Here is a 14,953-nt window from a genome sequence, read left to right as displayed (position 1 = left end):
TCTGTTCCCCCATCCCCACCATCGAGAGCACAAGCACATGAGAGCTACAGCCCCACCTCTCAAGTTCATTGTCCTACACTCAGTATTCAGCAAGATGTTCAGTTTAGAGTTATTTCTTGTACAAGAGAAGTAGAAAGTAACAACGACTTCTAGATTTCCAGGATGGGTTACCTGTCAGATAGTGTGATATCACTCAGATACGGAATGCTAGAATATGCTTTTGGCAAGAGGAATTGGATATAAAAATTGTGTTTGAAGATACCTGTTGACCTTGAACTGGAGAGAGTTAGTTGGCAATTATTGATATTTCCACCTCTCTAACCCAAATTCTGTGTGTGTGAAGGCAGTCTCCATTGGAGGTACTTATCAGAACCTTGGGGAACACCAAATTCTAGGGGGTTGTTGAGAAGTCTGAGAAAGGCAAGACTGCAGAATAATATCATGAAACCCCAAAGATCATGTCAAGTAAAAGAAATATTTAAATATGTCAAGTACTTTAAAAGCTGAGAGCTGAAAAATATTTCTTGGTTTGGGAATTGGGTGGCCATGGATGGCATTATGGGCTTGCCTTGTAGTAAGGACAGAAACCTGCTGGTGGAGACTGAGGGAAGTAATGCAGGTGTTATGAACTTTTGCTGTGAGTGAAAAGGTTCAGAGACTGTTTTACTTTGTTTCTGAGAGATGTGTGCATATTCCTGTGAGGAATGAAGACAATGGGGGAGGATTGATTTTTATAGAAAGGAGGAAAAATAATGGAAACACATGTCATTATTTTATCGTCACATTTCTATTCTTGTTATCTGTCCGGCATTTTTCCCTCTTGTCAGTACAGTTACATTTGTCTGTTTTTGATTTCTAAAGAGTAAAAAATGTATAATACTCACTGAAATCCCTCCCTGCCTTCTATGGTATGGATATAGTAGGATTATACTATATTAAAAACTTTTGGCAGAATGTTCAAATAGATTAATGGAGAAAATATTAAAATTGATTTTTATGTAAAAAATTGAACTATAATATTTTAAAAAATGCTCATTTTAGAGTTGATGCCCATCACCTCCTAGAACAATTCCTGGCACTCAGTAGCACAGCAATAGAGTTGAATAAATGAATGAAAGACATGAAGAAAGAAAGGGAGGGAAGGAGGAAGGAAGGAAGAGAGGGGGGACAATTTACTGTTTGATTCATGCTATTGAGTGAAATCAACTCAAGGCAAAATTATAAGGCACAAAGAATTTAAATTCAGTATTTTTATTTCTTTTTTTCCCTCCTATTCCCTTCCCCTCCTTAATTAGTCACTAAAGCACACTCTAAAGTCAGTATTTTCATATCACCACTTAAGATAATTCACACTAAGGAGATGGTGACAGCATTATTTCAAAGGGTAATTCTAAAAATACACCAGGCAGGATGCCTCACCCAGAGAAACTTAAAGTTCTCAAAGTTATCATTTTGAGTCCATCACCAGGCTCATCAAATGAGGTAACTGAAACCCAGAGACACAAATGGCTCATGAGATAGCACAGCAACTCTGGGCACCTGCAACTGGCTCTACATTCTACTCACCCTACTCCCTCTAGGAAGTAACTGCCCACTTAGGGAAAGTGCAGCCTGGGAAAGCAAGACGAGGGTGATCTTCCCAAAGTCACAGGCAAGCTTTCCAGATGTCCCTTGAAATCCCATAGCCTCAAGCCACACCTCCTTCATAGGGCGACTGAAAGTTTTCTGGGCTATTGGTGATGACAACACCTGGTAAATCGTGAATCACAGAGCAAATGGTAAACTCTAAGTTGAACCATTATTAATAGAACCAGTGCTAATGTGGCTAGCTTTCAGGGCATTCTGGCCGAGCTCTCCTCACCTTGAGCTGGTTCTTAGCACAACAATTTATAACTGAATCCTGTAGAAGTTTAGACAGATTTGCACCCTCAATATTAATTTAGAAGCCATTTTTATAGAAAATCAGTGCCAAGCTTTTTCTGACAGTTTTCTCAACTTCCCTCATGTAAAAATTTAAGAGCTGACAAATCATTTACTGTGTTTTGCTGTCAGTTAAGTTTTGAGACATTTTAGGAAAATATTTCTACCTCACTTCTTTCAGTTGCTGAAAAGTAAAATGGTTTCTTTGATAGAATCAGATAGGTTGAAGGTTTCACAGACACTTGGACATCCTGGGGAGGGGTGGGGCAGATGGGGAAGTGTTTTCCACAGTTACCACATTTACTGTGGGATTCCACACGGGGTCAGGAGGGGATGGATTCCTCTTAGTTCATTCTCATTGTTCCCCTATTGCATAGGATGGGTCCTCACTAAAGGCAAATGTGAAATATTTAAGCAACAAAGTTTGTCTCTGGATTCCTTTGTCTAGTTTCTGATGATGTCCACAAGTGCCATCAAACAATGCTCCCTCATGAACCTTTGTCCCAGAAGGTCATTGAGGTTCAAGTGTGTCAGTTATAGTGCTTTTAGGTGAAAGGAACTAACTGCATGCCCAATGAAGTAGCTTCAACAATTGGGTCTTATGGTTATCACTGTCTCACAGAACAAGACTAGCCAGTGGCAGGCACACTCAGGGTGGATTCAGCAACCCTGTGATGTCACCATGAATCTGTTTCTTTTCATCTTTCTGTCCTCTTATCCCTAATATGTCCATATATTTCCTCCCTTGATCATGGATGGCTATAGCAGGTACAAGTTTTCCAACCACATGTGCCAATATCCATAAGCAAGAAAGGAAGAGGTGAGGGAGAAAAATGCTTTCCTCTTATCTCTCCTTGTGTAAGGAGAGAAAACGTTTCTCAGAGCCCCCACCACAGTAAATTTCCTCTTCATCTCATTGGACAGAATTGGATTCTAGAAGCATCCTGAGTTGAAAGAGGGGCTGGGAAACACAAAACTGTTATCCTCTGTCTCTCTCTTTCTTGGATTTGGGCACTTCTGGTAGGCAAGGATGAGCAAAATGTCACCTACCTACACTTGTTAAAATAATACACAGTTGGTATTCTAAGCACTTCACAGGCATTTATCCATTGACTCTTCACAGCAAATCCTGGGTGTAGGTGTGATCATTGTCATTTGGACATAAGCAAAATGATCTGCAGAGATGTTGTGCAAGACAGGGAGGAGGTGAGAGAGCCAAGATTCCAACTCCATGGCCTGATGTCGTGTGTAATGCTCCCAACCAGCAGCAGGCGCCACAGCAGGCCACCTCCAAAATCAGAGCCCAGAAGAGATCTGAGTGATGCTCGTCTCCCTCTGAAGTGCAAATATGACATTTCCCCCCAGCTGCAGTCATGGTGTGTGAGAAGAGCAGAGGGACATTCAAGAGTAATGAGATTCCTTCCTGTTATCATCAAGGTTGCAACAGCTGGGGCTGTCATCAGAGCAAGGGTAGGACCTAGAGAGTCCGCTTCACAGCCAGGGGCCAGTGACAGTCAACAGCCCATCATGCTAACACCAGAGTCAGTAGAGTCCCACCTCCACCTGGCAGGATTAAAACAATTGAAGTTTTAAAGTCAGAGAAATGTATTAGGGGCCATTTCCAGTATCTCTCTTATTTTCAAATGAGAAAACTTAGGCACAAATAAAGTGGATTAATTTGACCAGATTATCCAACTAGTTTATCTAAGATATAAGACGCAAAAGGAGAGCTTTTTTTTTCCCCTCAGTGAACACAAAGAATAACTTGAAAGCATGCCTTCAATGAAGACTTGTCTGATTCTTGTAAAATGCATCCCTAGCACTTTGTATGTGCTTGTGTTAAAATGGTGAATTATTCACCTGTGCATAGGTTTCTTCTTCACAACAGCAGAGGTACATCTTGACAGCTCTGCCTGCTAATTGAGTGACCTGTGTTGAGTTCCATTACCTCTCCAGTACTTCTTCTCTTTCTCCATAGAGAACACAATTGTTCCGACTTCACAGTTTTGCGAGGGCAATTCAGTTCAATCCCACACCGCACTGTGTGTCAGGCAGATTCAGTGGTGGTAAGTAGCAGTTTCTATTGATTTTGTATCTCCCAGCTGTCGACTCCCATGTTTGGTAAATCAACAATTTATCATTCCACCGAGAGGCAGAGCATTAGAGAGGCATAATAATGCCATATGGAAAGAGGTCCAGAGAAGGTCTAAATCCAAAAGGGTGGTAAGAACTGAAAGTACAGGAGGAAGAAACTCACAGAAGTAGGAGCAACTTCACCATGAACTCCACCTCCAAAACCTGCTTCATGGTTCTACAGCTTGGGATGCTCAAGACTTAAATAAGGTGAGTTTCTTTTACCCACATTTTTAGACAGACTTAAAAGGATTTCAAACATATGGCTTGTAGGTGGCAAAGCCTGGACTGAATACCAAGATCAGATGATTCCACAAACTTGTCCTACACTCCTACAAATCACTGTGAAAATGAGATAAGCTGATGCAAGTGGACTTAACGGCACAATGGTTGGAACTGGAGGGATGGTGATATCATGGCTGGTTTTGTTATTGTAATTATATTCCTCATATCCCTCCTGCACTGGGCCCAGCAGAGAAACATGGTAGCAGCATGATTCTGAAGGAAGAAGCAAGTCTTCTAACACCCAACCCATCAGCCCCAGAAGAAGCACCAACTCTGGCTGCTCCAGGAAATATCTCCCCAACTCAGAGTTCTATTGCCCAGCACTTTGTTCAGGTGGAGCAAGAGGCTGACAGAGCCAGAGGCAGGCAGGGCAGCCCACATTCAATCGGACACCTAACCTAGTTCTCATTCTACCTCAACCTTTCTTGATAAGGCAAAGAAGCAGAGAGGCAGCAGCGATGGCAGCATCAGCAACCATGAAAACAACCAGGAGAGATAGCAGCTGGCTCTGGAGGGCCTTGTGCCAAACCCCAGGCCCAGAGGGACTCTGGTAGTGATGATAGTGGTAAACAAACAGAGCTGATGGCTGCACAGTGTGCTAGATCCTGCCAGGAGGGGACTGAGGAGATAGGATTCCTGTAATTAGGCTAGTGTGGGCTCAGCTATCATGAGGTTGTCCACAGCAGACTCTGATCTGTCCCCAGGCTGGGGTTGCTGCAGCACCTGTTCCAGCGGAAGTAGTCTGGCAAGCCAAACAAAACAGGATTGTCCACGCCACCTGTAAAGGAATGTGCTGCCTAATGACGTGTGCAAAGCACCTAATTGTCATAATCAATTTTGAACCTCTTCACTGGTAGGTGCTAAACAAGCACCACAGAGCGAAAGCCTATTTCCTGCAAAGGTGTTTTTATCCCCCCACCATTAACACTGTGAGCAATCGTGTCATTCAAAAAAGCCAAGCATCATATTTTCATCGTGAAATTGTTTTTAGTGCCTCTTCTTTTGGCCCTCTCTCTCCGCTTTTGTTTCGAGCATCTTACTTTCCTCGGTTTATTCAGTTACTGCTTCCCTGATGAGTAATTTGCGTTATAATTATTTTCTCATTTCCTCTCCAACTGGCACTAGTTTTGGCCCCTTTCATCTCATATATCTTTAAAATGTCACACTGTTGCCCTGGTTTATTTTAAAACCCCGGTACAAGGGGAACTGTAACCAATGTAGGCACATCCTTGCATCTCTTAGAAAACTTTCCTTCTGGCTTCCTGTGTGCCACTGCTGATAGGAAGACAATCCAGCAAGCGGACAACAAAAAGTAGAGTGTCATTTCAAACAAAAATGGTAAAACAATCATCTGTTTCTGCTACCTAAAAAAAAAAAAAAAGGCAAGGGATGTCTAGAAAAGCAGAAACATTTAATAGTGACAATGTCCCATATCAAGCTCTCATTACGTTTTCATATTGCACAGCCAAAATTACAAGGCCAAGGCCAATCCTACTGATTAGGACTTCCATAATTAAGGTATTTTTGAGGCAAAGAGTTTCTGTCTCTTCATCTGGGGTTCCTAAAATAAAGTTTATCTCTGAAAATTAGAATAAAAAAGTGGTAACAAAACTTTGCAATAAAATAACGAACTTTTTTTTTCCTTTTTGGTCTGAAAACTTGAACATCAATGCATCTATTTTCAGAAGTTCTCTTTCATATTTCTTTCTTTTGATGTCCAATATAGCACATCATCAGTATGATCAAACTACATAAATACTAAGCAATGTCTATAATCTATATTTTCTAAGGAACTGAGTTTATAAATGAATCACCTTGAGTATTTCCCCAGAATCATAAGTATTTATAAATATGATCCTTAAAACACTCTTGAGAATGATCGTTGCAACAATTAAGGGGCAGCTTAAAACAAATATAACAATAACAACAACAGCAAAAAACATCATGAGGAACTCATTACTCATAAATTCAATAAAATTAAAAGGAGCCGGGCATGGTGATATATGCCTATAATCCCAAAAGATGGAGAAGCTGAGGCAGGAGAACACAAGTTCAAAGCCCACCTCAGCAAGTTAGCCAGGCCCTAAGCAACTTAGCAAGACCCTGACTCAAAATAAAAAAATAAAAAAGAGCTGAGGATGTGATTCAGTGGTTAAGCACCTCTAGGTTCAATTCCCAGTATGAATAATAATAATGAAAAGGAAGAAACACATAGGAAATATGTTTTTACAAACCTAATTTTGAATATCACTGTGTATATTCATAAGTTAAAAGCTCATAATAGCTCAGTCCTACAGAGGTAAGAAATTAAGTATCAATAGACTAGAATAATTTACTTACTATGGAAAAAAGTTAAAGACAAACTAAACGTGGTCCAGATATTATCAAATACTCACACTAGAAAAAAATTTTATTTCTTTTTTCTCTTTTATTGCTTGTTTGTGAGTTTTGGTGTTAGAGATTAAACCCAGAGCCTCATGCACACACATGCTATTCCACTGAGCTACACCCCTAGCCCCAGCATTTATTTTAAAAAGAGAAAGACCACATCTCTTAGGTTCTTTTGTGTTCAAGAGCAATTTTATTTTAATTAAGCATTAAAATTATACAGCTTGTTATAAATTAATGTTTACTTTTAGATAACCAGTATAAATATCAATTAGGCCTACAACTATTTTTTAATGTTTTTTTTTACATTAAAAAGACAGTACTTTTAAGGCACAGTTAGATATTCTAATGCAACAATAAGAACTATTGTAACTCCTATAAACTAAATGAAAGAATTGCTTTAGTTAGGAAACTATTTGTATACAGTCATGAAACTACAACTTGAATAAACTTGGGTAAAAGGAGATTTTATGAAAAGGAAGAAACACATAGGAAATCTATTTTGCAAATATAATTTCAAGCATAATTGGGAGTATTTTATGTATCTAAAGGATAACAAGCCTGACCTCAGAGACAAGGAACACCACAGTCTCCCTCTCCTTTTGAGCTCAGTGATTCAGTTTCAACCCCCGACCCACCCACTGGGCTGGGCTTTCTACCATGGTGACCACAGCAGCTTCTGTGTCCCTTGTCACACAGACTCGGTGAATGTACCTGTTCAAAAAAATCCTGGGACAATCTGTTCTGTTTTCCTTGATCTGAATGACAATATCCAAGAAGAAGGAACAATCTCAGTGGCAAACCACCAGAAGGTCTTGTCAGAATCCAGGCAGAAGTAATTCCCGAAAAATGAGGGGAGGGCAATATATTGAACAGGCTACTGGGCTACAAATCAAGAATAAATAATAAAGTAAGATAAAAACAAGTTCAGGTAAAGCCCCAAAAGAAAGGTAACAAAAAGAGGGAAGATTGGAAATTGGCTTGGGCATCTGTGACTTTCCTCCCCATAACCCCCCCCACACACACACACACACACACACACACTTCTTGTGGAAAAGAGCCCAAACAATAAATAAATACTTTCAAGATATTTTAAGGCACCATTTTCTCTGTCCTCTTTCTTAGATGTTTTTTGTCGTTTCCCCTAGGCATCCAAATTTTTGGTCTATAAATTGTCCTCAGAGCTCATATCAAGCACATATAATGTTACTGTTAGAATCATTTCAGAGTTATCTGTGTTATGGGTTCAGATCATGCTCCTGATTCACAGCATTATCTTCCAGGGATTGAGATTCTGATGCAATTTCCAGTTCATGCTCTGTTTTCAGCTGCTGCATTTTCGTGTTTAAATCCAGTAAAGTTCTGGCCAGCTGATGGTTTTGGAAACGCATTTCCAGCTAAAAGTTAGGGGGAAAAAATATAAAGATTTTTATTAGCTTGAGATACAGATCAAATGAAACTGCTCTCAACTGCACAGGAGAAATAAGGAGTCTTTGGGAAAGGAAAATAAGATATCAAAAAAAGATGTATTTCTCATCTTATTTTCACGTTCTGACTATTTGGCCTGGCTATAAAACCGACTTTCTATATGACAAGGTAAAATTCAGATATATAAATAGCTTTTGAAATGGCCTTGAAATGAAAACAAAAATAGCTGATGCACAAAACTGTCCATATGAAAAATACCTGTGTACTGAAGGCTGTTTTCAAGCAATGGCATGTGATCCACAATGAAATCATTTATCTTTATGAGCTTTCCCAGCCACAAGATAACTGCCTAAGGCCATCTGAGTGTTCAGGCTCTGGGCCCATTTACTTGATTACTTGTCATTTCAAGTTTTCAGGATTTTAAATGGTCTCTCCAACGAGCAAAAACATTTAACGACACCTTAGAGGCACATGTATAGTTATGTGTACTTATATAATCTAACACTTTTCACTCTAGAATGAAATGTTATATAGCAAGGCTGATTTATACCTCCTCCAATCAGAGTTTATGAAGGTCTTCCTGTGTTAAAATTTTTTAAAACTAGATCTCTAGGGCAGGTTACCCAGGAGGCAGTCCAACAAAGCTTAGCCCAACATAAACTTTGTATTATAACCTAAAACTAATGATCAACTACTTGTGAATTTCTTGGATCAGGGTCTAGCTTGATGCAGCTCCTGAGAAATTTGCTCTTTCTGCTTAAAATCTCCCATCAACTCGCCAAAAATGACCATCTCAGGATGAACCAGGACATTGTGTAAATAAAAAAGTGCATAATGCATCGGTTGGTGGTCTGTGTGTAATTTGCAAAATAAAGCTAGTGTGTAAAGTTATCTTTCAGTTTTCCCCCACATTTTTCTTCATTCTTCAACACCTAGAACCACTTCTATGGTAGCAAGAATTAGCAAGGGATAAAGTAGATGGACATCCAGCTAATAAACAGTAAAAGAACAACACGAAAAGCCCCTACTTGGGGTCTATGGGAAGCTGCAGTTCTCTCTTGGGCTCAGACTCGGAAATCCTGCCCTTTTTTTTTTTTTTTTTTTTTCCATCTTCTTTTTCTGGAACCCTTTCCCATGCCAGTTCCCACTGCATCCTGAAAACACAACATGCAAAGCCTCATCTCCTTCTGACCTGTGGTTAAGATGCGCTTTACCACTTCTCTTTCTACTGAATGCAATCAAGTGCCAACACTTCCAATTGTGTGGGTAGACATGACTGGCCCCTGCATTGCTTCCACAGCGTTCTGTACACTCGCTCTGGCAACACAAATCAGACTAGACTGATGATGCCGAGGGCAGAGTGTGTATCTTATTCATGATTATGTCCCCAGCTTGGGTGCATTGCACACAGCACAATAGTCCTCTCTCTATGTGTTTGCTAAAAGGCTAAGTGAATAAATGAATGAACTGATGATAGACAGTTCTTCATGCCAAGAATCAGGGAGTAAAATTATTGATAATGGTTCACTCTTTAATAAAGGAAGTATGTGTAATTTACACTTATTTAGGATATTCAAACATCAACAGTTTTTTAACTTTCTTTCATCATGGATGCCTTTGAGAATATGATGAAAGCCATGAACTAACTATGAGAGGAAAAAAATGCACTTTATGCACCTAAAAAATTTTACATAGAATTTCAATATATATAACACTGAAACCTACTCACAATACATAAAAACCAATACATCCCACTAGGAAAAGCAAATCAAACATAACTCCAAATTAACTGGAACTTGTTCATCATATCAAAGAAACATCTTTGGTAAATTCTTTTTTAATATATGATACATGTGCTTATGTGTATTGGTGTATGTAGATTCTTACAGAAATCTAATTAATTGACCATAATTAAAAATTACTTCTTCTAGTGATGATGATACTAAGCTAAAATATCCCTGTCTAATGTTTCTTCTTCATGACCAATTACACACATTGGCTAGGTGGTTGGCCAAGACATTGACCATGATTTCCAAATCAGGTACATAATATCTTGTGAATGTATAGAATTCTGTGGTTCCTTTCCAGAAAAACCTTAATTTTTTTACACATAAGTATTTGCTCTTTTTGGCACAGTCAATAACAATAATTATCACAATAAGAAGAGTCAACAAATAATGCCTATGATCTAGGCACTTGGTATAATATTGCCTCATGTAATTCTTACAGAAATCCTATGAGATTATTATCTTCATTTTACAGGTGAATAAATAAACTCAAACTTACTAATTAACATCCCAAAGTGGTAGGGCCATCAAATGTTAACAGAGCCCATAAATGCTAATTCTGGGATATGAACCTTCATCTGCTTGGAATTTTATTCCCTATCTTCTCACCCACAAATATACATTACTTGGCTAAAACTCCTACTGGTGGAACAACTTGCTGGAATGTTGTTAAAAGGTGTCTTAGAGTTTCTTCAATATGATCTCTTCATTGGATTTAAAAGAGTCCGCTGAGCTGCAGGGAGGGGTAGTGGCATATGTGGTGGGTACAGAGATGGCTGGGCCTCAGCTTTAGTATTTGGCCTCCAGGAGGCTCCATAATGAGATGGCTCCCATATCTAGCTAGTTAGACTCACTGCTAAGCCTCTGGATGAAAATCAAGTGTTTCTTCAACAAGACTATATGGATACAATGGAGCCCTTATCAGATTCAGGTTATTAACATGGTAAAGTAAGATTAACTACCATACTGCCCTTCTTAAAGTCATAAAGGAGATAGATATTATGTTGAGGTACTTAACCAGACAATTCACTAATGTTTAACCATCAGTTCTAAAGTACTGGTTATTGGTATTTAATGTAAAGGAGAAATTTTCAAGTCAAGTCTCCATTACATAATTCATCAGCAGCACCATTTCAAAGCATGGATTGCTTCAATTTATGTTGTCCTTTTCAAAGTCTGCTTTAGAGGGTTTTTTTAAATCTAAAAAAACACTCATATAAAATGTTTACATATACTTCCTCCTGTAGCACACTAAGTCGTAACCTGCCTGATATTCAAAAGCTACAAGTGTTAGGTGCAGAACAGGCTGAACTATGTTATCTGCAGGGCAGGCTGAACAAATGTTAGCTGCAGGATGGCCGATGCACTCAAACCCCCCTCTGTCTGTTCCTTTATCACCTGTTTGCGTCAAAGCTGAATACTCAAGCCCCCTCTTGTGCCAACAAGGCAGCTTGCAGACCCAGAGGCCCCATTAGATTTGGGCTATTAAAAACTCCCTCCTGCTGGGCCCCCCTCTCTCTTGCTGTCTTGCTCTGTCTCTCTCTCTTGATCTGTCTCCCTTGCGTGCATGCTCTCCTCTCTCTCTCTCTCTCTCTCTCTCTCTCTCTCTCTCTCTCTCTCTTTCTCTCTTTTCTCCTCTGTTGCACTGCTGCAAAAAGATCTCTTGGTCGATCCGAGTGTTGTGGTCACTTTCCTTTCATACAGTTTTACAAAACACCTTACCCTTTTCAGTCTTCTGAATTTTTAGCAAGAGGTAAAATAAGAGTATCTTGTGGGATATAAAGAAAGAGTTGTTATGGGCTCACTCCATTTATCCCAGGAGAGCTTATTTCATTGAATTTTCCTCCTCCACACTTCAAATATACACAAGTCAAAAATTTCCTGTGGAGAACTTTTCATATAGCAGAATAATACAGAATCAGGTGGGGGAAGGTCAGCTGGGGTCTTGAGAACATCACTAGTACACTAGGCCCTGATCAACCCCTGAGGGCCTCTTCCCACTATGTTACTGGGGCAATGGCAATGAAACCGCAGTAAGTGGACACGAGCTGGCGCCCCGGGAAGACCAAGGACCGCGGTCAACTCTCACTCTCCCTGGGAACAACTCGGGTGGATCTCCCTAAATCCTCGGGTTGGCTACGCAGCCAGAGGCTCTGGAGGCGGAGAAGACCCAGGCGACTACTGCCCGAGAGCCGGCCGCCCAGCCCGCGCGCTCACCAGCTCTGCGCGCAGCCTGCCCAGAGCGCTCTCGACGCGCGCCCGACCCCGCTCTTCCAGCGCCGCAGCCTCCGCCGCCGCCTCGGCCGCCGCGGCAGCCTCCCGCGCACGCCGCGAGCCCCAGCGCGCCACGGTGCGCTGCAAGGCGCGCATCAGCCGCCGCCGCAGGTCCTCCAGCAGCGGGTTGGCAGCCGGAGATTCCTCCTGGACAGCCCCCGAGACGAAGGGTTGGGGACCACAGTCGAGCTCTGCTGGCGACTCCATGAGGCCTCCAGAAAATTATCTCTGTGCAGTGACCGTAGTCCCGGAGCCCATCGCGGAGATGCAGAGTTGCTCCTTCGGCGCTCTTGCTGGCAATTTGTTTGCAAGTTTGAGCTTTAGGGCGGGTCAGGGCAGGGGCGGGGGCAACTAACAGTACCAGCAAGACCCTTGGAGGAGTAGGACGAGCTCACTGCTCATCCACTTAAGAGAGGCTCCTTTGTTTCCAGCCCTGTCTCTGTCCTTTCTCCCTCTTTTGCAACAAAGGAAGGAAACTGGGTCATTGTTTTTGCTTTGTGGAGTGGAGAATCTTTCTATGGAGGAGGCAGCGAAGACTGAACCTTCAGTCCACGTAGGTAGAAGTTGAGAAAGTCAAGATACAATATCTTGACACTAAGCCTTCCCGGGTGCCTTGGTTTTTGAATACTTTGTTCCTTGAAAACAAATTTCTGACTTTCCACCTGTCAGGCACGGTGCCAGGTGTTGGGGATGTAAAGACTAATTATTAGACCCCACACCTCTCCCCAAGTATCCTGGTCAAAGGAGGAGGAACTTGAGCCCATTTGCGAGTTTGAACAGTCTTTCTATAAATCCAATGACTCACGCTGGGGATTCTGAAACTCGGTTCTTTTTTCTGTAGGTGACTCCTTCTACCACGTCCACGTTTAGAACAAAGTTCAGATGAAACACAGAAATTCCCTTTACCCCAAAGCATGTACTTTGGTAATTTCCAATTCAATGTAATCATGTGCCAATATTACACTCTTCCCAAAGAATACCAAGTCAAAAGACTGCCTCTTTTTGATCTAGTAGAGAATTTCATAATAGGAATAAACAATCAAAACTTTTGTGTTCTCATACTCTGCAACGACTAAACAAATAAATAAAAATAAACAGTGACTGAAATGCTCACTTGGAACTCTCAGAGTTATTCCTTCAATAAAGTTGTACAAATCACCTGTAAGGTTCCAAGGTTCCTGGTAAGCACTGAAGGCAGTAAGAGCCCATTTTTATTAATGCTTACTATATGGTAGGTGCTTTCCATGGATTAACCTATTCAACCTTCACAGTAGCCCTGGCAAGGTAGGTGCTATTAGTTTCTGTGTTTTCCAAATGAAGAAACTAAGCAAAAAGTTAAAATGCATATTAAAGGCCACCAAGCCGCTAGGTGGTCCACTGGGGATCTGCACCTAGGAAAGCTGGCTTGTGCTCCAGGCCACTGGAATACACCCTGGATATGCCCAACCTTCCAAAGAGAAAGGAGAATGGCTCAAGTTATATGTTGCATGAGTGAGTGAAAAAGGGAATGCTCAAAATACTGTGCTCATAACAATCAGCTCTCCTGAAATACTTTTGGTGTACAATGGATTAGAAGGAACACAGGTTACCAGATTTCTGCAGATAATCTGACAAATTCAACACTTCACAATAATTTACAACCTCAGTACAATGAAATGCTTATCATTGTACATTGTACATCTTTATATTCTCTAGAAACATTTGAAGTTGTGTTCTCTTGGTAGAGGTTATGAATTCTATATGATTTACTATTTGTTAACAAAGTATAATGTGGTGAGGGGTTGTTTAGTTTTTGGTGATCAGTTGAGAGGACTTGAAAACTAGCACTACTCAATGAACAGTATAAATGCTTAAAATGCGTGTTCTGCTATGATTTTTCACTTGTATTTCCAGATCATTTTTTCTCAACCAGAATTTCAGTTAAGTTTGATTTAATTCCACAAACAGTGAATGAGTGGTGTAGGTCCAGTGTCAAGCATTGTACATGTGAGGGAGATACAATGATGAATAAAATACAGAGCCCAGAGCTGGGAAAGGAATTCATTCATTCATTCAATAGTATTGATTTAATGTCTTGTTATATACTAAGGATTATACATGATGCTCAGGCTACAATGATAAACCAAGGGACAAAATTGTGTTTTAAAATTAATAATTTTCTTCTATAGACTGATTTTTCAGCTGGGATGTACTTTGAATTTTATTATAATTTTTTTCATTGTGGTTCTGATTTGATTTTTTCTGTGCTGAGAAGAAGCTTTTTAGTTTGCTGCAATCTTTTATTTTTGTTTCCTATACTTTTGGGATCTTGTCCATAACATCCTTGCTTGTCCAGATGTCCTGAAGCATTTCCCCTAAGTTTTCTTCTAGTAGTTTCATAGTGTTTAGTCTTACATTTTTAAGTCTTTAATACATTTTTAGTTTATTTTTGTAAATGGTAAGAGGTAGGGATGACTTTGACTCTTCTTGATTCTTAAAAGACATAAAACTTTTTTAATATTTATTTTTTAGTTTTAGGTGGACACAGTATCTTTCTGTGGGGCTGAGGATTGAACCCCGTGCCTCACAGGTGCTAGGCGAGCACTCTACCACTGGAGCCACAACCCCAGCCCCGAAAGACATAAAACTCTTTAAAGAAAAAATTTAACACTACCTGTGTGGGTTTTTTTTTTTTTTTGCGGGGGGGGGTATATTTTTTTGTCACTAGTGCCTCTCCTTTCTCTTCCCTCCTCCCTCTG

The 14,953-nt window shown here is 40.4% G+C and overlaps 1 protein-coding gene across 1 annotated transcript; it reads right to left on the bottom strand.

The window, feature by feature from the left end:
* Window positions 1-7,964: 7,964 nt before the first annotated feature.
* On the bottom strand, window positions 7,965-12,422 carry Aard (alanine and arginine rich domain containing protein). Its single transcript, XM_076835777.2, has 2 exons — window positions 12,159-12,422; window positions 7,965-8,123 (listed from the first exon to the last, which is right to left on the bottom strand). The coding sequence occupies exons 1-2, from the start codon at window positions 12,420-12,422 to the stop codon at window positions 7,965-7,967; spliced, it is 423 nt and encodes a 140-aa protein (XP_076691892.1).
* Window positions 12,423-14,953: the final 2,531 nt, after the last annotated feature.

Source organism: Callospermophilus lateralis, chromosome 16 (genome assembly GCF_048772815.1).
Source record: "Callospermophilus lateralis isolate mCalLat2 chromosome 16, mCalLat2.hap1, whole genome shotgun sequence".
In the NCBI taxonomy this organism is placed as follows: Eukaryota; Metazoa; Chordata; class Mammalia; order Rodentia; family Sciuridae; genus Callospermophilus; species Callospermophilus lateralis.
The sequence above is the reverse complement of the archived record's forward strand: the minus strand, read 5'-3'. Positions and strand labels throughout refer to the sequence as shown.

Bases quoted from the DNA above. Each gene is read 5' to 3' on its own strand.
- Aard (XM_076835777.2), bottom strand. From the start codon at position 12,422: ATGGAGTCGCCAGCAGAGCTCGACTGTGGTCCCCAACCCTTCGTCTCG. The intron at 8,124-12,158 runs GTGAGCGCGCGG...CCTAACTTTTAG, and splicing joins GCAGGCTGCGCGCAGAGCTG to CTGGAAATGCGTTTCCAAAA.